We start from the raw sequence: 26,875 nt of genomic DNA, 5'->3' as shown, positions 1-26,875 counted from the left end.
AAAACAACTCTATATGGGGACGTCTTGTAAGGAAATGAGAAATGTCAAGGAAAACACTCCGATGACCTAAATATCTGACCGCTGAGTAAATGATAAGATAAATGTCCTGTTACACTGATTAAGTTTCCAGTATCACACTAAGACTCGGACCTGAGCCAACATACTCACTAGATCTTGAATCTAATAGCACAATGCGTGGACCTGAGCCAACATACTCACTAGATCTTGAATCTAATAGCACAATGCGTGGACCTGCGCCAACATACTCACTAGATCTTGAATCTAATAGCACAATGCGTGGTTTGTAAATGAATCCTTTCTTTCTTTTTTTTTTTTGGCAACATTTTTTTGCGACGTGAAAATTTGAAGAAAAAAAAAGTAAATAAGCTGTCACCATGTAGATCTAATGTATAGTTATGTCTGACTCCATTTTATGATGAAGGGAGAAGGGGGGGGGTATAGTCAGGGAGAAGGGGGGGGGGTATAGTCAGGGTATATTATTAGATGTATGTGTGAAAAATGTAGGTTATTATAAGCATTCGTATAGAGTGAGACGTCTTACCGCGAACCTTTTTATATCTGACGCATAATAGTCATAACAATATACACCAGTCAGAAGAACTTTGATCATTCTGACATAAGCAAGTCGAGAAAAGTTGCGTTAGCGGTAAAACCTTTGTACAATTGTACAAAACATTGTCGCTGACGCCACTCATGAAAACGGTAGACATTTTATAAGCTCCTTATTACAAGATGAAAGAAAACCTTTTTAGGCCTAAGAATTTCATTTTACTCGGTTAATATTCAAACATGGATTCATCACTGCAATGAAAATTCAAATTGCTTATGCCCCTGGATAAAAAAAAAACCGGCTTCGTCTATACCCTTTTTTTTTTTGTTAGGATCTCCCGCCTCCCTTGAAAGGACCTCGCGCCTCTAGGAGCGACGCGACACACAGTTTGAGAAACGCTGGTCTAGATCTACAGGCTATGTGTAATCGTTACTGCCTTGCAGACGTTTTCTAGTGCATGGGTTTCTGTTGTTGTCATGTATCTAGTTTTAATTACATTACCGACAAGAGAGTCAGTGTATGGGCTGACAGCAGACGGATAAACTGGAATGTAAAGGTAATAGGAGAGTCCTGAACCCTATCACTCTTATAATGTGGACAGAAGTACATTCTAGCGAGAAGGAACAGAAGGAAAGAAACATTTAGTAATAGAGCAAGTATTAGTGAGACACATAGAAGCAGAGTGAAACGGCAGAGACAGAAGAGAGAGAAAAATAGAGGCCACATGATTACAATTTTACAAAGAGAGTATGTTATCACATAAACTCAGAAGCGGCACCCGATATGTCTGCCCAAGGGTCCGCATTGAATGTGTACGGGTCTTAACAGTTTCTCTCTCACGTAGAAAATGTTCATTTAGGCATGATTGCCTGCCACCACTTACACCCAATGCAATGCTTGTCCCAGTGTGAACAGTGCAGGGTTTTCGAAATATAGACAAAGAGAGGAGAAATGTTGATTGGAGCCCTGGTGAGCGTGTACTACTTTTTACAAGGTTTACATCAACTCACTCTGTCTGTCTGTCTGGACAAAAGTTTGTACACGTTATTTCTCCGACACCCAATCTCGGATCAAGCTGAACTTCTGCACAATTATTTCTTTTACCTGACAACACAATAATCAATTAAAAACCAATTGGTTAATTAACTATTGGTAATAAATTATTTTTTGGTATCTCAAAGATGGGAAAGAAATAGTACTTGACTGAAGTGGTGGTTTAAGCTGAAATAGTCCCCTTTCCAAGGGAAATAAATAGTACATGACAGAAGTGGTGGTATAAGCTGAATTAGTCTCCTTTAGAGATTGTCGACTGAGGCTTATAACAAAAATAATGACATGACTGATCCAAACTAATATAAGTTTTTAAAATTAATTTTTATTTTATTTTGCTTGTTAATAACCTCCAATTGAATTCTGAAGTACTGGTGGTCAAAAAAAAGCTTCCTCACTTCTAGGCTTTCCTTTAATTCAATCTGTCATGGTCTTTGCTTCTTCATGCTTTAGACGCACACATACAAACACATAAATAGACGCATACATCTTTTCGGTAGCACACAGATGGACACACACTTTTTTTTTCATTATAAACATTTTGTCTTACATTCTAACAATAAATACGCCAAAAAAAAATTACGGATTCACATCCTCTCAATTTCCTTAAAACATATTATACAATGCTTGTGACTGTTCTACATATTGTTTTTAATGTAATACACTAGTGAGTAGAAGTTTATGGATTGTTAAAAAAAAAAAAAAAAAAAAAAAAAAGCTAGATCTCTTCTGAATATCTACTTGAAATTATTTGGCTAGATCCATATGTGAAATGATTTGGTTGGATACATATTCAAGTGAAATTATTTGGAATTTACTTTTGTTTATTTGATTTATTATTATTAATTTATTTAAATTGAATTTTAATATATTTTTAATCCCTTGATATTTTACAAAGAGAGGTAATTACTTTTCTTCTAAACCCATAAATGAGTAACCTTAATTTACTAAATGATCTCCCTTTGATTTTTTTGATTTTTCACATAGGTACTAGTACTCAAAGTTGAATGTGTCCAATATTTATGGAAAACAATGAAACAACGTTTTTCTTCAATTTATTTATAACAGGCTAACTCATAAGATTACTTAAAGTCTTAGTGAAATAACATTTCCGTGTTACGGACGAGTAGGAAACATGGACTTAGAAGCAAGATCCATCTAGAATTCTAGATCAATAAAAAAAAATGAAAAACTCATATTCTCATCACGTGGTTTAGACAGCCAATTAAAAAAAACAACAACACGTCATGGTTAAAAATATGCAGAAGTGACCCTGATTCCGGCCCATATGGGGCAAATCTGTTTTAATTTCTATTAAGATTAAGGAATAGATTCCGAATAGATGTTTAAATTATAAATAATAGTATTTTTTTTTTCAAATTAAATTGGTTAAGTTGCCAGCGAAATCATCATGCCAATATAATTACTATGGTCACAATATGGGGATATATATATATAACCGTTTTGATGGCTTTATTAGTTCATTTATTATCATTTGGATAACAACACATCATCATCGTCTACGTCAGCGGTTCTCAACCTTACAAGCTCGGCGACCCCTTTTTAAAATCCCCCATTCTGCGACCCTCCCCCCCCCCCACACACACACACAGCAATAGAAAAGTGTGGCATTTTACGTCTCGAGAGACGATCTTTTCCCTTTGCAGCTTCTTGTGTGACTAAAGAGGCCAATCCTTGATACACAGCTGCGATCGCAGGTTGGGCATATATAATCACCAGGCGCCGTTGCATTTTCACCCTTCTTTCTGCTTCTGTTGTGTATGACATGTGCAATCTGTGACCCTTCCTTTATGCTCTCTCTCCATGTGGATCTGTCCAGTGCCACCTCTTCCCAGTTGCCAGTGTCGATTTTGAAGAGCTTCATGTCGCGTTTGCATACATCCGTATAACGGAAAAGTGGGCGACCAGCGGCTCTCCTGCCTTCTATTAGATCGCCATACAGGATGTCCCGTGGAAGTCGACCTACTGGCATTCTACGAACGTGGCCAAGCCAGCCAAGGCGTCTGCTGCTGATAACAGAGCGGATGTCCTGGCATCCTGCTCTATGTAGCTATGTAGACAATAACAATCCATATTTTCGATGGTCTTAGGCGACCCCTGGCAAATCGTCAATCGACTCACAAGGGGGTCGCGACCCACAGGTTGAGAACCCCTGGTCTACGTCATTAGAACCATTTTATAGGTCAGTGATGTTTACATTAAAACATTAAGCTACGTTTGCATTTCAATCACGTGATGAAAGGTATGCTGTCAGCCTCCTCTGGTCGTCACTTGGTTTATTGCATAGAAAAGAATTGAAAGCCTGGGCATTAGTTTGGGTCGTCACTTGGTTTATTGCATAGAAAAGAATTGAAAGCCTGGGCATTAGTTTGGGTCGTCACTTGGTTTATTGCATAGAAAAGAATTGAAAGCCTGGGCATTAGTTTGGGTCATACCGATGTCGCCCGCACAGAGCCCCCAGCCCCTTCCCTCTTTTTCCAACTCAACGTAGATGATCTTCTTTTTTAAAGTAACGTCTGTATTATATAAGATAAGAAGATAATATAATATTCTCCAACAAAAAAATACAGTTTGAGGTCAGCGGAGTGCAGGCTCTGCAAGGGTGAACCTTCGCTATAGAGGTCACGGTGTAGCACTGTATGCTGCAAGGCACGTGACACCAGGTCGTCAGTTTTCCACATGGTTAACTCCCGAAGCCTTTCTCGTGTTTGATGGTTTAGTTAAGGTCCACTCTCTCATCCAAGGCCTCGACAAACTGTTCGCTTTGGTTTAATGTCAAAGTGTATTGCAAGAATTATGCACTGCAGTCCAGTTGTATTAGATGAAAAACTGCTGACTAATTTTTAAAATGTATATATTTGACTCTTCGAAATACTTTAAAACAATGGTAAAAACTTAATTTATAATTGAAGTAACTTGTAAAAAGAAAACACTAAATACGAAAATATTTATAATACTATTTTAGAAATAACAATGTGCATAATTGTTTAAATTTACGAAAATTACTTTCGATATTAATGTAGTCTTCCCTGTTTATTGTATTTTTTTTTACTTTTAATGTTGAATACTTGAAAAAATGGTGTGTTTTTAATGAAAAAACTTCGTGCATAGTTCATTATAGATATAAAATATTTCGCTTTCAGAAAAGGAAAAAAAAACTTTGAAAGATCTAAAATTTCATGATATTGTATTTTTAATATCTTTTCTAGTTTTTGCGATCTAAATCGGACAGACAGACCACACACACAGACGTGACACAGACAATTCTATTTTATATCACACACCATTCCCCTTTAAGGGACGCTAGAAAAGAGTCAAACAATTAACATTTAAAAACCAAATTGTGTTCAATAAACGTATTTATTGACATTTTATTTTAACATGAAAAAGTGCTTAAATTACATTGGGACCATGATTGGGGCCGTGTGTGCTCTTTAAAAAAAAATCTGAATCACATTATGTACAAAAAAAATTTACATATAAGTAGGTGCAGGAACATAAAATTATAAATGATATATTATATGCTGAGCCAATGTGGCAACATCACTATTTACTCGTGTCTAAAACAAACTTGCCAAGTGTGCCAGAATTTTTCAGGATCTCTGTAAAAGCTTGTGCAACTTCACTTAGCTTGTATTCACGGGAGACAATTGGTTGAACTTTTCCTTTCTTTTGAAGATTTTCGACGCCATTTTTAATTTCTTGCCATTCTTCCTGTAAAAATATTATTTAATCATAATAATAAATTAATTTATAGAGCGCTGTTAACAAACATGATGTAGGCTCAAGGCGATGTGATGAGATATTTGTATAGATATTTTTATATGGGTATTATTCAGAAAGCACCCCTGTCTCACACCTGTCTCGATTGTAAAAAAACTCTGTTGTTCCCTCTTCTGTTTTAATGCAGCAACTAGACTGACTGTAAAGGTGTCGTAGGATCTGGACGAATTTTTCTGGGATACCGTATTCTCTAACTATTTTCCATAGTGATTCTCGGTGGACACTATCAAACGCTTTTTTGAAGTCCACGAAACTGATCGTTAGCCGTTGTTGGTACTCAAGACTTTGTTCTATGATATTTCGTAAAACGAAAATCTGCTCTGTACATGATCTGCCTCTTCGGAAACCTGCTAGTTCTTCTCTGAGCCTTTCATCTACAGACTGAGAGCCTAGACAGAGAGGCAGCCAAATTTGGCTTCCGCATAAACTTCGATAAGACTAAAATTATGCGAGTGGGATATAAGGCAAAGGGTGTCCCCGTCAGACTTGGCGAGTCAAAGCTTGAAGAGCTGGACAAGTTCACGTACCTTGGCAGCATCATAACAAATGATGGAGATGCTTACCATGATGTAGCGTGCCGAATAGGAAAGGCAGGGAGCATTTTCCAAAGGCTACAGCCTATTTGGACTAGCCAAGCCATTGGACTCGAGACAAAAATACACCTTCTCAACACAATCATCATTCCAACTGCTACATATGCATGTGAGACGTGGAAGTCATCTGTCAAAATTGAGAAAAGACTAAATGTGGCTCAACAGAGATGGCTGAGACGGATTTTGGGAGTCAGTTACACAGACCGGATCTCAAACAAGGAAATCCTATGCCGAACTGGGAGTCGAACACTTAGTGAGGTTGTGACTGAGCGTCGCATGAGGTTTGCGGGACATGTTCTACGTCAAAATGAACTACGCACACCAAGAGTTGCGATAACATGGAAGCCAAAACGAGGAAAAAGCAAACAGGGACGTCCTCGTATTACCTGGCGACACACCTTCATGGAGGACCTCAGAACAGTGGACACCAGGTGGGAGGAGGCTTCAGACATTGCCAGTGACAGATCATTATGGAGACAGCTTGCCGCCCAATGCGCCGAACGGCGCGGGAGGACCTAAGTAAGTAAGTAAGTATACAGAAAGCAACTTAAACTACTTGAGCGCTTTCACCAAAGATGCTTAAACTCCATCATGGACATACGGTGGCAAGACAGCACTACAAACAGCGATGTCCTTGCGAACGCTGGTATGGACAGTATAGAGAGACTTCTTATGGTTGGACAGTTACGCTGGGCAGGGCAAAAAGCAGTCTTTTTTGGTGAGCTAAAAGGAGGTCGACGTGACAGAGGTGCCCCACAGAAACGCTTTAGAGACCAGCTTAGGCGCCAACTTGTCTCAGCTTACATAGAAGAGAGCATCTGGTTGCATGGGGCTTCAGCACGAGACAGCTGGAGTTCACTCACAAAGGCCGCGGGATACACATTTGACACCAAAAGAAAATCCGCTGCCGAGGACAGACGCAGATGGCGAAAAGAAAATCTTAATCAACAACCGGCAAACAATGGTTATGCTTGCCTTGGGTGTGGCAAAATATGTAGGTCCAAACTTGTAAAGATTAGTTTAAAGTTTGGCCTTGTGTTTGACTTATTTATTGTAATCAAACAAAGAAACAAGTTTTAGGATCTTTTAAACTTTAACGAGATTTTTAACTTTTAGGAGCTTTTAAACTTTTAGGATCTTTTAAACTAGAGAATTATTAAATCTTGTGAATTGAATTAATGAAACATCCTCATACAAGACATCAAAAAAAAAAAATGATCAGTAACTTAAAGCGGTGTTTCTCGAGGCCTGAATATGTGTTCCAAGAACTACTGAAATAATTAATTAGTAAGCCACCAAGTGAATTTAATCTCTCTAAAAAAATAAGTAAAGTGTTCCGTTGAATACTTAGAATGTGCGAAGTGTTCCGTTAAGGAAAAGGTTTGAGAAACACTGACTTGATTTGTAGGCTACTTACATCTGATGCAGTCAAGAGGGCGACCCCAAGAATAGAGGTCTCCTTAAACATTGTTTTAACTGGCTCTATTCTGATACCATCCCGACAGCCAACAACCTAAATAGGACATAAAGAAATGCAAAAGTTCAGTATGGCGAAACTTATTAGCTACAGATATTAGCATAAGTCTTTGCAAGCTGGCGAGGCGCGATGGCTGAGTGGAAAAGAGCTTGACTTCCAAACCGGAGGGTCCTGTATTAAAATCCTGGTGAAAACTGGGATTTTTAATTTCGCTATTTTTAGGACGCCTCTGAGTCCACCCAGCTCTAATGGGTAGGCCTACCTGACATTAGTTGGGGAAATGTGAAGACGGTTTGTCGTTTCGCTGGTGACATGACACCCTCATTAACCGTGTGTTACATCACCTATTGGTGACACCTATAGACCTCAAGGTCTGGAAAGGGATCTCTATTTGACAAACTGCCTTGAGCTATTCAATCCCCCTGAACAAAGCACTGCCAATAAACTTTCAGATCGCGCCAACACAATAGATCACGCATGCTAATACATGTAACATAAAACTTAAAATGTATATACCAAACCGATCGCTTGATTTAAATTTCATATCAGCTCAAGTAGCGGCCCTTTTCAAAATCAAGTGTTAAAAGAACTTGTTGATATCTAAAGTGCATCCTAATGACATCTAGTTACATATAGTATAGTAGTACATAAAAAAGGGACTAACAAATGGAGGAGTCAGCTTTCGTGTTTCCGTCATCACAATCATTTTTAACTATGGAAAAAAAGTATTGACCGACACTTGCGTTCAATGTATGCATACTATCTTTAGTCTGATAAATGCATTGCAACACTTTGAAAACATGTGATTCTTAGACTGTCCCTAACTTGTGATTCTTGGACTGTCCCGAACATGTGGTTCTTAGACTGTCCCGAACATGTGATTATTAGACTGTCCCGAACAAGTGATTCTTAGACTGTCCCGAACATGTGATACTTGGACTGTCCCGAAACTGGTGATTATTAGACTGTCCCGAACATGTGATTCTTAGACTGTCCCGAACATGTGATTCTTAGACTGTCCCGAACAAGTGATTATTAGACTGTCCCGAACAAGTGATTCTTAGACTGTCCCGAACATGTGATACTTGGACTGTCCCGAACATGGGATTCTTAGACTGTCCCGAACATGTGATTCTTAGACTGTCCGTCACTAGTACACAGACTAATGATCAGTCTTAATTATTTAACACGCATTTTTTTTTCTTTTGTGCTTCTTTAAACTCCATGACCTTTTTATAGTCACAATTCCAATGTATAAAATCCCTCCCTAACTAATATATAACATTGGTACATTGTATATGAACTTCTAATTATAGTAACAAAAACATTGAAATATTGTAGAATAATTTCACCCTAAATTCGGGGACCAGTAAATTTAAAAACGAAATCATTTTGCCAATCATGGGCCAATGTCATCTATAAAGTTTATCTTCATATTTTTTTAAAGTCTATTTATTAATTGTGACTGTGTCTGACTAACTCCAATCTGACCTTTGTTGAGAATGACTCCTCAATGTTTTGATTCGTGAGAATGACCACTGTGTTATCTTAGTCGAGAGGGCAAGTAGCCCTGTAACCACTGGCGGATCCAGAACTTTGGAGTGGGGGGGGGCGATTTTTTTCCAAACCCTAACCCTAACGCCCAGTAAACCCTAACCCTATGCATAAACGTGCGTACAGCATATATATATATATATATATATATATATATATATATATATATATATATATATATATATATATACATATATATATATATATATTCGATATATGAGAATAAAAAATAAGACTGTTTCTCAATCTTCGGCGAAAAAAAGACAGAAAAAAAAACAGCCATGTTGAGGCCTTTCTCTTGCAAGCTTGGGGGTCTGGGAGAGCGCTGTAAGCTTCTTCAGTGGGGATCGGGGCGAAGCTCCGACACCCAAAAGTGTTTTCTTGCATTTTTCACTGCAGAAACGCATTCTCCTGACATCTAAAGCTCATTACTTATTAGTGGGGTTCGGTGCGAAGCCCCGACGCCAAAAGCGTTTTCTTGCATTTTTCACTGCAGAAACGTTTTCTCCTGACATCTACAGCTCATTATTTATCAGTGGGATTCGGGGCGAAGCCCCAACGCCAAAAGCGTTTTCTTGCATTTTCACGGCTGAAACGCATTCTCCTGACATCTACAAATCATTAATTATTAGTGGGGTTCGGGGCGAAGCCCCGACTTTAAAAGCGTCTTCTTGCATTCTTCACTGCAGAAACGCATTCTCCTGACATCTACAGCTTATTATTCATCAATGAGGTTCGGGGCGAAGCCTCAACGCTAAAAGCGTTTTCTGGCATTCTTCACTGCAGTAACGCATTCTCCTGACTTCTACAGCTAATAATTCATCAGTGAGGTTTGGGGCGAAGCCTCGACGCTAAAAGCGTTTTCTGTCATTCTTCACTGCAGTAACGCATTCTCCTGACCTCATTATTCATTCTATTATAAAGTGCCTTTTGAATAATGAGAAAAATATTCTAATATGAATTTATAGTTGATTTGTTGATTTGTTGATTTGAGGCACATCGGCACAATTTAGGCCATGTCGTGCCTGCAGTCCCTTATGAATTTATAGTCCCTTAATACATTGCAAATACAACGGATTTGTTCTTTGAAAAGATAAGATACCCCACATATTTAGATTAAGGTTTTGGGGATGGCCGCTGAAAAGACAATATTCGATTAATAATATTCAAACAAATTCTAGCATAAATTGTGAGTTATAGTCCTAATTTTTTTTAACTAGAAAAATATGAGATAGAGTAAAAGTTGGAAAAAAAAAAGTCGACTAGGAAAAGATTATCTGGCTTTTGAACTCATCTCAACCGTGACTGTTATATTGAAAAATTTCGTTTGAATTATAACTTTTCCAAAGCAAAGTCTTTCTTAAAATAGTTATGATAAATTCATGTCAAATTACACAAACTCTGTCTGGAAAGGGGAAGGGCGGTAAAATGAAAACGATTAATCCTCCCTCCTTTTTATAATTTCTGCTAATGGTTGCATTTTGCATTAAAGAATAGAGGTTGGGTGACTTGATATAAGAATTTACTTTATAGCATATCTAAATTATATTAGTGACAGATTTTTTAAATTTTGTAATTTGTAATAATGGGGGGAAGGTGATTGCATGTATCGCACTTCCACATGTTTATATTATATAAATATTCGACTAATTTTTTTCACATACTATGATTTCTCCAAAAAGTAGGACCGCCCCCCCCCCACTCAAAGGGTTTAGATGGGGAGGGCAGTAGAGGTATTCGCTCCTCCCCTTCCAATCGGCCAACAGGTGAACGACGTAATATAAAGACCGGTTAATATACCAATAACAAGTTTTAATCATATAGATATTTAATTGATTCTGTAAGAAAGCTGTGAATTCTACAAATAAATAGGACCGCCCCCCCCTCGAAAGTTTATGATGGGGGGGGGGGCGGTTTGATGCCATCGCCCCCTCCCGACCATACCAAATCGAGCAAAATACTAGAAAGGGGGGGGGCGAAATAATCTATAAATAGGTTGAAATATAAATAATTAGTATATATTATTAACATAAGTAATAAATTCGTATACTAATTGTGTGAATTCTATACTAAAATTCGTCAGCCCCCCCCCTAGGGGTGGGGGGTCGGCCGAGTGGGGGGGGGCGATCGCCCCTACCGCCCCCCCCCCTGGATCCGCCAGTGCCTGTAACATGTAACAGGAGACCAAGTCGTTGACTTCTGTACTGTTATGTCTAATATCTGATGTTAGTTGTGGTTGATAAATCCCTGTCACCCAGCCACTTTTATTGTAGGCTACTTTTTGTTAAATCCTTTATAATAGTAATTGAAGGGGATAGTGTTTGATTGATTAGAATTAGACTTTATGGATTTGTTACATTGTTTTAAGGCCAGTGCTTGCGTGGTTTGAACCCTGTATGTTAACTGTGAGAGTGTAGTGAAGAAGATACAAACAATTTGTATGACGGTCTATGACCCAAGATTTGAGGAACTTGTACTAGAAGCAGTTAATGAGTTTGATACTTGTGCAGATGTAGGCTTATAAGAGTCTTGATTTACCACATCTCTAAAGACTAGTTTTATAAGCCTGAGTAAAGTCTGAAAGTCCTGTATGTCTGCTATCAAGTAAACATTTATTTTTAAGCATTGTTGATAACTACTAGAATTGATTGCCATCATGGGCGTAGCCAGGGGGGGGTTTTTGGGGTTCAAACCCCCCCCGAAATGAAATCCCCCCCCCCTTGGGGGGGGGGGATCGGAATTCAGTGAATGATTTTTTGCTTTGATTTTGTTTATTTTAGGTGAGATTTTAATACTAAACCATCAATTGCCCCAGCACAATCAATGGGGTTTTGAGTTTAAAACCCCTTACCAAGGGGTTTTGAGTTTAAAAAACCCCCTACCAGGGGGGTTCGAGTTTAAAAACCCCTACCAGGGGTTTTGAGTTTAAAAACCCCTACTAGGGGTTTTGAGTTTTAAACCCCCTACTTGGGGTTTTTGCAGTTAACCCCCCCCCCTCTTCTATAAAACAAAACAAAACAAAAATGCAAACGAAAATCTCCTAATTCCAAGAGCACAGTTAAGGGAGATTTTGATTTTAAAACCCCCTCCAAAATTTACGATAAACCCCCTCTTCAATATAAAAAAAAGTTAATTACGCACTCAAAATGTTATGAGCGTAGCTAAATTGGTTTTGACTTAGTTTTTAGTTTAAACCCCACTTCAGCGGGGTTTGAAGGTAAAAAATACCTCTTTAATAATAAAAACAAAGCAAATTATACACTCAAAATGTTTTGTGTGTAGTCAAAGGGGTTTTGAGATTAAACTCCCCTCCAGTGGAGTTTGAAGCTAAAAAGTACCTCTTCAATATAAATAAAAGCAAATTACTCACACTAAAATCTATGAACGCAGCCAAAGGGGTTTTGAGTTTAAACCCCCCGCCAGGGGAGTTTGAGGCTAAAAAATACATCTTCAGTGTAAGAAAAAAAGCAAATTACGCACTCAAAATGCTATGAGCGTTGCCAAAAGGGGTTTTGAGTTTAAAAAATACCTCTTCAATATAAAAAAAAAGCAAATTACACACTAAAATTATTTGAGCGTAGCCAATCCAATCGGGGGTTTTGAGTTTAAACCCCTCTTCTACAGATGGCGTTTGTTTAAAGTTTAAAACCCCTCCAGATGGTTTTGAGTTTAAGATCCCCTACAGAGCATTTTGATGTGGAAAACCCCCAACAGATGATTTTGACGATAAAACTTCTCTTTTGGATATAAAATCTAAAGCAAACTACAGTCAATTAATTCCAACAGCGTATTCAAGAGTGGTTACACATTTTTATCAGTGGCAGGGCTCCCTTAATAAACTGCAGTGAATAGTCATCTGCCGAAATTGAATAATACTAAATGTACAGTGGCTCAACAAAGATGGCTAAGACAGATTTTAGAAGTCCGTTATAGAGATCGGGTTTAAATCAAGGAAATCCTATGCCGAACTGGGAGTCGACCCTTTAGTAAGATTGTGAGGGAGCGACGCATGAGGTTTGCGGGACATGTTCTCCGACAAAATGGATTACGCATAAGAAGAGTTGCAATAATATCCTAGTACAACTTGGCGCCACTCATTCATTGAGGTCCTCATGGCAGGTGGGAAGAGGCTTTAGACATTACCAGTGACAGATTTTTATGGAAACAGCTTGACGTCAAATGCTCCGAACGGCGCGGTAGGATCTAAGTCAGTAAGAATAGCACATTAGGTTTTTGAAATAAAACTTTTTAATAGCAGGAAAATGCACTTTAGATACCTCAGAATATGCATTTTGTTGGTTTTCAATACCAGAAATAGTGCATGGCGACGGGGCTTCGCCCCGCGCTAGCGCCCCCCAGACCCCATAGCTAGTAATGGCAGGGAATCTATAATTTTCTAGAAACAGCTTGACAGCACATGCGCCAAACGGCGCGGGAGGGTCAAAGTCAGTAAGAATAGCACATTAGGCTTTTGAAATAAAACTTTTTAATAGCAGGAAAATGCACTGTAGATAGCTCAGAATATGTATTTTGTTGGCTTTCAATATCAGAAATAGTGCTTGGCGGCGGGGCTCCTAGCGCTCCCCCAGACCCCCTTGCTAGTATTTGCGGGGAATCTACAATTTTTCCACTAACTCATGGAAGAACCTATTCTAGGGCACAATAAACGTCTTCCGAGAGAATGAAGAGTCAGAATGCAATAAAGATTATTTACACACACACACACACACACACATAAATACATATAAAAAAAAAAATTCGCTGGGGAGGGGGGGTGGCCGGGGGGGGGGAGAAAAAAATCCCCCCCCCAAAACCCCCCCCCCCCCCCGAAAAAAAATCCTGGCTACGCCCATGATTGCCATTATTATTTTACAAGTACCTTTTTCTTAGTATGTTATATTCTATGTAAATAAACATTTTTTGTTATGTTCATAGAAACACCCCCTCTGCGTCAGTTATAATTAAAATAATTAGTTTCTATGTCCCTGATATTTTTGAGGATTAGTCAAAACATTATTGACCCAAGTAAAAATTAGGGTATAGCCTTAAAAAAATGTATCCCGGATGAAGATAGACGCGTAAGGACAACCATGATTTGTCTGAATAAGCTTTGAAATAATAATGCCTTAACATAAAATAAAACCAATAACGCACACAATTCACAATAACTCGATAACTTTGGCGACCTCTATCCATTAAGGCAAGAACTGGACGCTACTTATGTGTGAGACTATATCAGTGCAGTCAACCATTCTATAACAATATGTTGTTTTTCCAAGTCCAGAACGTCTGACACCATGTATGAGAGACATGGAAAGTGAACGTCTTACCACAACACGTCCTCGTTGAGCAAGAAGGTCAAGGTCTTTGTCCAGGTTGACGTTGGCTAACATCTCCAGTATCACATTCACTCCCGCCCCTTTTGTAGCTTTCTGGGGAGTATAGGGTACTTTGTAAATACTCACTCATATGTCATAACACATTACCAATATCAAATAATAATATTTAATGTTTGCACCCTGTTGATGTACGGCACTGTATGGTATAACAGTCATATTTTATTAACAAAGTCATAACTTTATAAAATATATTGCAAATATTAACACCTAGTATTTTATTTAACAATATTGTATAGAGTTTTCTGAAGAATTCGTTGTGTCTTGTGACATAGGCAGTATTCAGGTCGTTGACATGTAGGGCTAGCACCAAACTGCTGTTAGACAACTAAAATGCTTTAAACGTATTATATTTTAACTTGTAAAAACTTGAGTAGCTTTGTGAACAATACTAAATGTACATTTTATTATAATATAAGACAAATGTACTCTACTTTAGTAATAATATTTTTAACAAAATTTAACTCACTACAATAACACAGCCTTTCAGTCTCACGTTCTGGCGTCGTCTGTGTCCTAAGACCAAGTGACGATAATGCCACCTATCTTGCATCATTCACAACCAATCGCTAACCTGTTCCCAACGTCACCATAGAAACACACAAAGACACAGACACACACACTCCATAACACTCATGCAACGAGAGTTGGTTCTTAGAAGACTTCAACGAAAAACAACAACAAATGTTCATCTTTCTAATGGTGTGTTTATGTTATATTAAAGTCTCCAAGTCTTGTGAAAGATGTTTTCTCTCTCACCTGTATCTCATCCATATAGCCCTCCTGTCGGTGGTTAAAGACAAAATCAGCTCCAACCTTCTTGACCAAATCAAGGCCTTCTTTTGTTCCAGCTGTACCAATGACAAGGTGACCGTTGGCCTTTGCTATCTGGACAGCGGCTATTCCGACCTACACATAGTATAGGGTTAAAAAAAACAATACAAGATTAGGCCTACTCCTAATGTTCACACTAAAAGCAGATGAAAGTATTCTCTAGATTTACACTGTGACTTTTAAAATCCCGATTACGTTTTTTAAACAATAAAATACAGTAAACAAGCAAAATATTTAAAAATACTTTTAAAAAACTTATATTAGGGAAAGAACTGCACATGTATACCAATATATATCAATATTGTAAGAGTTATTTCCCTTTTCTATATCAACCAAAAAGACTTAATTACCACTAATTAATTAAATGCTTAATTTTTTTTTTATCGATTCATGTTTTTGTTAGGGACAAGGATTAATTGTGTAAAGTTTTAGCTAGAGAATATCAGACAGACAGACGGATTAAGTTGTTATAAGCTTTGTAAAAAAGGGAAAGCCATGAAGAAATGTGGTAGCGCTATGATGGAAGCTAAAGAAAAAGTAAGAAAAGAAAAGAAGAAGATTGGGAGGAGTATGGAGATAATTCTATTTCTAATTCGACTGAACAAATGTATGCCTGTGGTTTCAGTAGTGAATCTATTCAATTATTCTTGTTTGTTTGTTTTACATGTTCCGTATGCTCCACCAGAATCAAAGATGAGTACATCCCAAGTCTAAAAAGTCCCGTAGGACTTCGGAGGATGGTGGCGGGCAGATTTCGAACCCGGGACCATAGGCACAAAAGTGCAGAGCGCATACCACACCACCTCCCAGCCAATATGTTAGAATTATTATTTTAGATAATCATAATGTTTATTCTTGATTTTTCTCTGTGTTTTATTCATTTCGGTCTGAAGTCTTGTTGTGGTTATAGGACAGCTTAGAATCCGCATAAAATGAATCATATGTAGTGATCCATTCAACTTAACCGAAAAAAAAAAATACTTAAAAAACAAAACAAAGCTCATACAAGGTAAAGAACCACACAATTACTACAACATCTCTCAATACTGCAAGACTAATACTCTTTTTTCTCTATAAAACAAAATTAATTGATTATTACTATTAACTAAATGGTTGATTTCTTTGATTGATTAATGTGTTGTCATCGACAATGAATGATTGTGCAAAGATTCAACTTGATCCGAGAATGGGATGTGGAAGAAATCACGAGTACTAGACAGAGTTGGTTCAAGCGTTGTACAAAGCAAATAGTAGTGCGCTTTCCCCCTTCCCAACCTACTGCAGGACGGGTAGGTGCGTTCAAACTCTGGACCGTAACAATCACCAAACCACCAGGCAGCGGAATTTAAGATTACAGTTTTAGGCACTTTTAGAGTGTGAATTAGACCAGAACAACACAGATGAATGATTCCAGGACAATACAGATGAATGCTTCCCCTACCCCCCAGCCTACTTACAGCTCCACTGGCTCCATGAACTAAGATCGTCTCTTTACTCTTGGCTTGTGCCCTGGAGGGGGGAACAACATGGTGCATTGTCTTTAGTAGCATTAGCATAAAGTCAAATCATTTTTGATAGACATTCGTCAACAATCATTATAAAAGTAACAACAACACATCTAAACAAGAAATAAATGGTACTAATAAGAATCTCTATTAAGTAAGAACACGTACCGAGCCTTTCACAACTACACCCAATGTAATTTATTGATTTTATTTTTTATAAGACATTCCAGTGTGATTGCAGTGGCGTAGCTAGGGATGTGGGGTACGGGGTCGGGGGGGGGGCTTGACTTCTTTAGGGGCCCCTACATTTTGACACCAAGACATGAGATAATGACGTAATATTTAATATTTAAGGTGAAAACAATTCGGACACTTTAGTGGGGGCCCGGGGGATTTTCAAATTCGGATCCCTACCCCACCCTAGCTACACCACTGTATGATTGTACGAATTATGTAGAATGTATATGTTAATTATATGTGACCCGATGCAATCAAAGTTACCAAAAGCGTTGATATCTCCATAATCCTGTTAAACTATATAAAAAGAACTTTACTTAATGAAGACATTCTAACGATGTTTGTTGTTATTTCTTGTTTCATAGACAAAGACAATTAACTTTCAGTAGATGTAATCACTTGTTTCTTACAACTAAACTTTGCTTTCGCCCTTAGGGGCGTTACTCATATGATGAAGTCAGAGTCAAGGGCTAGCTCTCTTCCCTTATCGGGCGTCTAAAGTCTAGACCAATTTTCAAACGAACTAAATTCGGTGACTTAGAGGAGAAAATTATTTTTTTAAAATGTACATTGTGGTTATGGAGATTTAGCTCATGACCCACGATTAACGAGTGTGTCACGTGGCCAGCACAACGACAAACCTTTTTTTTCACCACAAATAGTGTTCCTAGTCTATAACGGGATGCATACTCTTGAAACCAAGCTGTTTAGCATTCGACCAACACGCCCTCACAAGAAATCGCCAAATAAAACTGACTTCGCCACTGACCAGTAGCCTACGCTACACAATCTATACAGTAACAAAACATTACAATAAAATACCTGAAATACAAGGACTTCCAGGCTGTGTAGTATGGGACACCGATGGCGGCGCCCTGGGCGAAGGTGAGAGATGGTTGTAGGTGAGCAATGTGTTTGGGGGTGGTTACAGTGTACTGGGCATATGCGCCGTTGTCAGTAGCCACTGTATACACCCTGTCGCCCTTCTGTAAATACACAGAAAATTTTAACATTGAGAATGTCAATAAGCTAATGTTTAGGATTGAGGTGTAAAGTCAAAGGTCAAAGGTGAAATGAAAGTTTGGAATAGAAGAATAACTGAAACCAAGGAACAACCACAGAGACGCATTAGGAATACAAAGAAGGAAGAGCATGTTGGGGAAGACAGTTTTTGAAAATTGTACTGTTCTAGAGCCTGCTCCATGGTTTAGAGATTAGTCTGTACGGCAAATAATCGTACGGCTGAATATGTGAAGAAAGGCAAGGCCAAATGGAAGTGGGGCGCTCTAAAACAGTCACTGAACTCAACGGTCAACTTGCTTGTTGCTTTGCGGCTTACATGACTAACTGCAAGCTTTCAAACTAGACAGGTTTTTAGTCTTGCGGCAGAATTTTAAATTGCAATAAATACAACTGTGGAAGAGCTATAGTCTAGATACGACACATCTAAATTCAGTACAATTTGAAAGCTACAACGACACGGGAAAACTCGTATATACTTTGGTGGTATGGTCAAACCGTGTAGTGTACAAACGACGTTAACACTACTGAACAGAGAAGATCATGAACAATTGTAGTGGCTGCAAAGAGTTATCTTTTGTGAAACATTTCTTGATTGATAGATTTAGATATCGATGTAGTATCATAACAGAAAGAAATTTCATGTATTATTACATCAGAACGAAATATCATGTATTATAATGATACTGAAAGCAGCAGTAAAAAAAAAGTTCATGAATAGCTTCGTCAATGTTGAGTAGTCTTTTTCGAAGGTTAGCAAGTCTTTGCTATGTCGTCCAGTAGAGACCGCACAAACTGAGCAACAGAGCTACATTTATTTACATTTTTTAAATTTGTTTACTGTTTTGTTTGTTAATCTAAATGTCTTCCGGTATTTTTTTTTGTTTTCTTTTCAGTTTATATACATTTCAGTCCATACTTATTTCAGTCCATACTCATTTCAGTCCATATTCATTTCGCTCTTTTGACATAGTTTAGCGAGAAAAGAGAGAGAAAGAGAGAAAGAAAGAGAGAGATGGAGAAAAAGAAAGAAATAGAGAGACGGAGAAAATATAAAAAAAATTAGAGACGTTATATTGAGAGAAATGATAGAGAACAAACGACAATGCTAGTTTGTCTCAAACACCATGAAATTCATTTAAAGAATACATTTGAATTTCAGAACAGAAGAACGGAATAAAACTCCACAGTGACAACTGGACCTCACTGACCTTAAAACCTTTGACCCCATCTCCTACTTCCTCTACTACACCAGCAGTGTCCATCCCAGGAATCAGTGGCAGTGGACCAGAGGTGCCCATGAAACCTGATGTAATCAGAGCATCGATTGGGTTGATTCCAGCAAAGTGGACCTTGATAAGAACCTGTGTGTTGAGATTAGTGTATAGTGATAATTACTTATAAAATAGTATAGTATGTAAAACATGAGCAGCACAGTTACAGATTAAAACCAACTGGCTAACTTCAACAGTTCACATTAGTAGACATGAAGGCAGGGATTCTCAAAGTATGGTTCGCGTTTAATTCTTGGCCCGTGCGACTCTGACTTTCTCTATCTGACTCTCTCCATCTCTCTATATACATATATATTTCTCTCTCCCTGAATCTCTCTCTCTCTCTCTCTCTCTCTCTCTCTCTCTGATATTCCAAGAGAGAAATGTAACATGCAGACATTTTTAAATTTATACCAACGGAATAATGTAAGTAGTTAGCCTAACTACAAGAAATTTAAACAGTGCTTAATGAGGATCAATAGGATTTGATATAGTTGTTCTGATGCCCTGCTGGTAATCTGGTATTTACTATAATTGATAGCTCTCCGATTTGACTTATCATTTTATGTATTCGTAAAACTGAGAAATGTACCATCCAAATGGCTTAATGGCTCTGACAAGTACTTTTATAGTACTTTAATAATTTGCAAGATCTATAGCTCATTGGAGTGGGGAAAGAAATTTACAGGAAAAACTCAAATTGTAACTTAAGAAAAAAAAAAGCCTCTCCCCACTTCACTTGTCCGTTGATTTGTTCTTGTTCTCATAATAATTAGACTTACCTCCCCTTTCTTTGGTTTCGGTATGGCGATGTTATTAATTTGTAAGACTTCCGGTCCGCCATATTTTAGGGCCTGCACAGCTCTCATCATCTTGACGGTTGCTAAACAAAGAAATGCTAGAATAAACTAACCATCTGTTTAGAAATAAAACGCGAACACACTTGCGCTACTGTTACTTGAGTTAGTTAAACAAAATTGCCTCGCGAAATATCTTCTTATCTTCTAGAATACAAATGTTACTTCAAAAAAGAAGATGATTACGTAGTATTTATAGACCGTTAGAAAACTTCATTGGCAACTTGTGACCACACACATTTGTATTTTCTCAATTAATCTCAAGTAAACTCAAGCACTGAGTTACAATGAAAAGAAGAATACAGCAGAATATACTCAGATAAACTCAAAAATACACCCAATTCTAATCCATTTAAATCTAATTCGAGCCATTTAGTCTTCGCAGCAGACGTCTCTTAAGTTCTTCCTTTTCCACACCAGCAGAGGAGCTTATAGACAAAGCAAACAAGCGCAGTGTCCGAAACGTTGGCATCTATCCATGGTCCAGGTCCATGTGGAAGTTTCGATGCGGAGGTCATGGTGATCTATGAAGTCTTAGAAGCAGTTGACTTTCGACTCAGCGAGGGACATGTGAGGCAACTCAAATTGTTATAGTCCCTGACTCGAAACCTGGTCCATGCCGCCCCCCCCCCCCCCAAACTGCCATAATGGCTTCACACGATATAAGCCAACGTTACGCACCCTCATAACAATGCAGCATGTACCCTTCGGACCATCAGGGAAGTCTAAAACCACCTACCGAGTAGCTTGTAAGTTTCCACTATTTACTGGAAAGATTTTTTATAAAAATAGAAACGGAAAAATAGTTTTAGTGCTGGGGCAAGTCCCAAAAATCCTGCTACGTCAGAGAAGAGAAGACGCACTCCTATCATACGACCAAATAAGCTTCATATAGAGATATAAAACTTAAGATATGATCCTGGATGATCCTGAACTGTTAGCTGCAAAGACTCTTAGCTCCAAGGACTCTTAGCTCCAAGGACTCTTAGCTCCAAGGACTTTTAGCTCCAAGGGCTCTTAGCTCCAAGGACTCCAGGAAAAAGAATGTTGAATGAGGTATGTGGTTGAGTGCAATACTGGTCAGATTGAATTCAAAATAATTATTCATTATCTATATCGGTGGCTGAGCGTTAAAGCGCTTGGCTTCTGAACCGGAGGTCCCGGATTCGAATCCTGATGAAGACTGGGATTTTAAATTTCGGCGCCTCTGAGTCCACCCAGCTCTAATGGGTACCTAACATTAGTTGGGGAAAAGCAAAGGCTTTTGGTCGTTGTGCTGGCCACATGACACCCTCGTTAACCGTAGTAGGCCACATAATCATCTTTACATCATCTGCCCTATAGACCGCAAGGTCTGAAAGGGAACTTTACTTTTTTTTTTACAGACGTTCCTTCATAAAAGAAACTAAAGTACACCTTTTCAGACCTTGCGGTCAGGTATCCATTGAAGTTGAGTGGACTCAGGGGCGCCCCAAAATCCTGAAATCCAAAATCCCATTCTTCGCCGAGATACAAACCCGAGACAGTTCGGTTCGAAAGCCAAGCGCTTTACCACTCAGCCACCTAACCCCATCTACGCCGTATCTATTATTTTACTTATTAACTCACACAAAAAAAAAATACAAATAAAATAGTATGTACCTGATACTTTGATGGGAGTCAATCTTTAAAACATCCGACGATCGTCTCAATGTACCCGTAACTGGTTCAGTTAAATACTGCACAGCCTACCCCCCCACACACACACACACACATTCACGCACACATGCACAAGTCAAACACAGAGCTGATTTGGCGTGTCCCCCACTTGGTATAAGATAAGCAACTAATTCTAGATCCACATTAGATTTCGCTGAGTCAGTATTGTACATCGGCCAGTCAGAGATAGCGTATTATTGGGTGAAAAATTAGAAGCTAAAAGCAAAAAGAAATATTGTAATAACTTAAGGGAGGCAACTCAACGAGACATAGACGTTTATTTACATAGAGACATGACAAACACAAAGGGACATCTGCCTTGAGTACAGCATCTCCATATTGGCTCTCTACTTGGGCGGAAATCGTTGTCTCTCCCATGTCAACGTCAGACTTGTTTAGTCACTGATAGTGCGCACCTTCTTTCTGCACTATCTTGGATGGCGGTGCGCATGGCAAAGTCATAACATTGTCTTAGCACTTTTCGTCCCGAAAAGAAACACTGCAGCTGAGGTTAGACAGTTCAGGTGGAGGTCGATCAGTGGGAGCCACAAGCGGCAGGGAGCGTGTTCCCCACGAAGCCATCCGCATTGTTTTCCTCCAATGCCGCTTTCTCTTTCTCCAGTTGACCAGGCTATTGTTGGGACGATGACGTGGCCGTTTGACACACATGAGATAGTGTCGAGCACTGTTTTCTTCAGCACAGCCGTTGATCGGACACGCTGTCTCAGCAGACCTTCCCGACAGACGCCTCTCAAGGGAGCTGCAGGTTCACATGCAGCCACGTTGCAAACAAAGTCCAATGCACCGCAGTCATTCTCAGATAACAGTCTCACGTCCAGAATATAGGTCTCTGCAGGTTCAAATGGAAAATGTCTTCCTCTTGACATCTCAGATTTAGAGTGGTTTTATTGACATTCATCTATTCCAATGTCGATGATGAAGGTAGAAGTACATATGCCCTGTTGGTGGTTTTCTTGGCATCTACATTCTATGTGTGATGCGCCGCACGTACAGTTCATGCTAAACTTCTGGATGCAGTTGTCAAGCTTCGAATTTCCCTCGTGAGCACCGACAGATAGGCAGAGGTCTTTAAGGTCCATAGCAACAGGCTTGAACGCAGACCCAACGTTGTCTTGCTCCGTCCGGCTCATAGGGGTACTGGTAACAGGTACAACAGGAACAAACGCTTCAGGCACGTAACAGTCTTCAGTTTCTTCATATGTCTCTTTCCCTTCGATTCGGTACATCTCGTTGAGATCATCACAGCAATCATTGTCACATTTCTCGTCTTGAAAGTCACAATCACAAGACTTGCCCACAACACAGACACAGACGGCGCTCAAATCCCCAGCGTCTCCGTCACCACTGTTTGTGCAACCAAAGTCTTGACCACGCAACTTCTTTACCAACGAGTCTACAGGCAACTGCTCCTTTACCAACGAATCTACTCCTTCTTTCACTTGAGACACCATTTTATCTACCTTGTTCCCCATACTGTTAATTTGTTCACACAATGCATCAATACTTTCATTTATCTTGCCAATAAGCTCATAAATCTCCGGTTCAAGTTCAAATAGGTAGGTCTCCGGATCTTCGTCTTTATCAATTAGGGCTTGCCGGAGACGAACTGTAAGCACCTTCTTGCTACCATAAGCTTCAGGCGTCTGTAACGAAGTTCCTGCCTTAGCTCTTTAACTAAGACTTGGTCTAGTTGTTTCAAAGATGCCATTGTGCTAGAATCCTACCTCCTCTCGTTGAGTCACCTATAATCCCACTTCTGAGACCAATGTAATAACTGAAGGGAGGCAACTCAACGAGGACATAGACGTTTATTTACACGGAGACATGACAAACTCAAAGGGACATCTGCCTTGAGCACAGCATCTCCATATTGGCTCTAGACTTGGGCGGAAATCGTTTGTCTCCAATGTCAACATCAGACTTGTTTAGTCACAGATAATGCGCACCTTCTTTCTGCACTATCTTGGATGGCGGTGCGCATGGCAAAGTCATAACAATATTAATCCAGTTTACATTAACAGTACAAAAACAAATTAAAAATGTTAATCTTTAAAATTGTGTTATTATTTTTTTTCTCCTTTTCTTTGGTTTCTTTTTGGACAGACCTTCTTGGTAGTCAAGTCTCTTAAAGTTCAAGATATAATGTCCAAAGCATAGTTAACTGCATGATGGGATAGCATCCTTGATTGCACCATGGGATAGAAGGGTATGCTATCAAGTTAGACAAGCCCAAGACTTGGTTAGAGACACACTAAACCAGTCATGTCTATCATTTTTCGGCTTAGGAGCTTAGCTTTTGAACTACCATTTTAGTTACTCGTAGATACGCCTCTGATGTAACGACACCTAAACATGACATTGTTAAAACATGTTTGGGTAGCCACCTACCAATACTGTAAATGATTTCTTTTTCTGGTCTCCACGCCACACATAGGCCTGCTATCTCTTCAGCTCTCTGTGTATTGTCAGTCTTGTAGCATGTGCATGGACAACTGTAGAAAAAGATTGTTTTTTCCAATTGCACTCCAGCGTTGAACTATAGCCGGAATTAGCGAGAGAATCCAACGACTTATTTCAGTCTCTTTTATTGACTTCAACATCTACGTTAAACCATAGCTGAGAGCAATGCGAGAGAATCCAACGACTTATTTCAGTCTCTTTTATTGACTTCAACATCTACGTTAAACCATAGCTGAGAGCAATGCGAGAGAATCCAACGACTTATTTCAGTCTCTTTTATTGACTTCAACATCTACGTTAAACCATAGCTGAGAGAAATGCGATCTTTATCCATCTACATCTATCCACATCCATCTACCTATCCACGCAGCTAAACACACATCCATCCATTTACTCAACCAACCATCCATCATTCCACAGCCATCTATCATGATCCATCCATACCAATCCACCATCTATCCACATATTCATCTATCAGCCCTTTTTCTGACTACAAAAATCCATTGTCTTTGACTAAAGTATTCTCCAGATTTTTTAAAACAGTTTCTTAGCTAGAGGATTTACGGTACACAAGTTTGCTCAATCATACTGACATGCTGAATTTGATCGACTCCACGCTTTGGTAGAAAAGGTCAGCAATGAAGTGATATGCCCAATGGTGTTTACTTTAGATCTGCTGTCCTTTTTTCTCCACTTTTTCATTAGTTTTCACTCAAGTTCAGACTTGTTGAATTAAAAAGTGCACATCTCATGTTACAGTGTTGTTGAAAGTTCTACAAGACTTGAATGCATGCAATTAATGCAAACATTTTTCAAAGCGTCAATAAGTAGTTTTTTAAAAAAAACTAACAATGAACTAAAGAGAAGTGTGACAATTTCATACGAACCATTGAGTTGCCACCCTTCTGAATCACAAGTTTGTCTGTTTCTAATATTTTGGATGTTCCTTCAGAATTGAAGATTATCACACGCTAATTAACTCCAGCAAGATGGAGTCGACCAGGGGTCGAACCTTGAATCATCGAAACGACAGTCCAGAAAGCATATCGCGCGACCAGGCAGCAATATGAGGAGGAGGAAATAGTGACGCCTTCACTAAGTAGATCTACTAGTTAGGTCTGAATATATTGCGTTACGCTAGGTGGAATTGTACTAAAGGAATAGAATATATGTTTATGAATAGCGTATTTTGTAATTTACAGAAACGATATAAATGTATAACTAATAATGTCAAATATCGCAAGTCTATATATCTAAATATAATTAATGAATTGAAACAAATATGATTAATTTGTCTAATTTCAAAGTGTCGCAACTATATATATACATTTTATAAAATGTAGTACAATCACAAAAGTCTGTCTGAAACCTGAATAATTCATCGCATCTCGTACAGACAAAGCCGTTGTCCGCCGGCGGTCTATATACTTTTTCTTTCAGTTTTCTGCGCCTGTCTTCAATAACAGCTTTCCTTTGGGTCTCAAATGTGTGTACCACGGCTCTTGTGAGAGCTCACAAACGGTCTCTTTAAGCGGCCATTGAGGTCGAAATCTCTCTGTCTATGGCATTTTACATCTCGAGAGACGATCTTTTCCCTCAAGAGACGTCAAGTGACACAGAATATCGGTCAGCTAAGCTGCGTCTCTACAAAGTGTAATCCAACTGTCTGATAGAAACATTTCACTGTAATGTTTGAGTAAAGCTAGTGTGAATGTTTATTTCGTTGTCTAGAGTTATAATGTTTTGTTGTCTATAATGCACAAATTGGAAGACTAATTTTTTAAGGGTAATAAAGATAATCATTACCATTAAAACTGTCTGTTACATTCAAGCTTTTTAGGAGAAGATTTTAAAATCGTTAGCTCCAATGTATTGTTATAAACCTTGGCTAGCTGGTCCTGGGCATGCGCACTTGTCTGTCTTGTCCTGGGCATGCGCACTTGTCTGTCATCACGGCATTCTCTAGTTCGAACCCTGCTTCGAGCCCCCCCCCCCTGTCGTCTTGCAGGACGTTTGAGCTAAGACGTAATATTTTCGTGTCTGAAGAAGCGTCATAAACGTACAGTCATAAAAAGAAATATTTGTATATGCTTGTGAGTCTTGAACGCTGACTGCAGAGCTAGAGAGGAGGATCCTACCAATGGAATTGAGATGCTACAGAAGGATCCTAGGTATCACATTTAAAGACCGCATCACAAACCAAGAGATAAGAGACAGGGACCCCATTTGGACCCCACGATGACCTGCTAACTATATTAAAAAAAAAACTTAAGTTAAAAATCTATGGCCATATTAAAAGGTCTTCGGGGCTCGCAAAGACCTTCATTCAGGGAACGGTAGCAGGAAAAAGAAGAGGCAGACAGAAAAAGCGATGGGAAGACAACATAAAATAATGGACGGGTGTGGCCTAAAGAGGATTCATGAACCAATATGATCAGTTCACATTACACCTAGTAGCGGGTATAGCTAAAAATATTCTATTAGAATTATAGCTAGACTAAGCTACTTTAGATCAACAGATCAG

General features: G+C 38.8%; 1 protein-coding gene across 1 annotated transcript; it reads right to left on the bottom strand.

Annotated features, from left to right (window-relative positions):
- Window positions 1–4,812: 4,812 nt before the first annotated feature.
- LOC106078869 (quinone oxidoreductase-like) lies at window positions 4,813–21,925 on the bottom strand. The gene is made up of 9 exons (XM_013239914.2): window positions 21,814–21,925; window positions 20,098–20,198; window positions 19,253–19,405; window positions 17,844–18,007; window positions 16,737–16,788; window positions 15,205–15,354; window positions 14,380–14,481; window positions 7,436–7,531; window positions 4,813–5,356 (listed from the first exon to the last, which is right to left on the bottom strand). The coding sequence occupies exons 2-9, from the start codon at window positions 20,185–20,187 to the stop codon at window positions 5,189–5,191; spliced, it is 975 nt and encodes a 324-aa protein (XP_013095368.2). The 5' UTR covers window positions 20,188–20,198; window positions 21,814–21,925; the 3' UTR covers window positions 4,813–5,188.
- Between the last annotated feature and the right edge of the window lie 4,950 nt (window positions 21,926–26,875).

This window comes from Biomphalaria glabrata, chromosome 16 (genome assembly GCF_947242115.1).
Source record: "Biomphalaria glabrata chromosome 16, xgBioGlab47.1, whole genome shotgun sequence".
Lineage (NCBI taxonomy): Eukaryota > Metazoa > Mollusca > Gastropoda > Planorbidae > Biomphalaria > Biomphalaria glabrata.
This window is presented reverse-complemented; position numbering and strand designations above follow the sequence as displayed.

Coding starts and splice junctions, on each gene's coding strand:
- LOC106078869 (XM_013239914.2), bottom strand. CDS start 20,187: ATGATGAGAGCTGTGCAGGCCCTAAAATATGGCGGACCGGAAGTCTTA. Junction 15,355..16,736: donor TTCATGGAGCCAGTGGAGCT/GTAAGTAGGCTG, acceptor TACTATGTGTAG/GTCGGAATAGCCGCTGTCCA. Junction 14,482..15,204: donor GCTATATGGATGAGATACAG/GTGAGAGAGAAA, acceptor TATACTCCCCAG/AAAGCTACAAAAGGGGCGGG.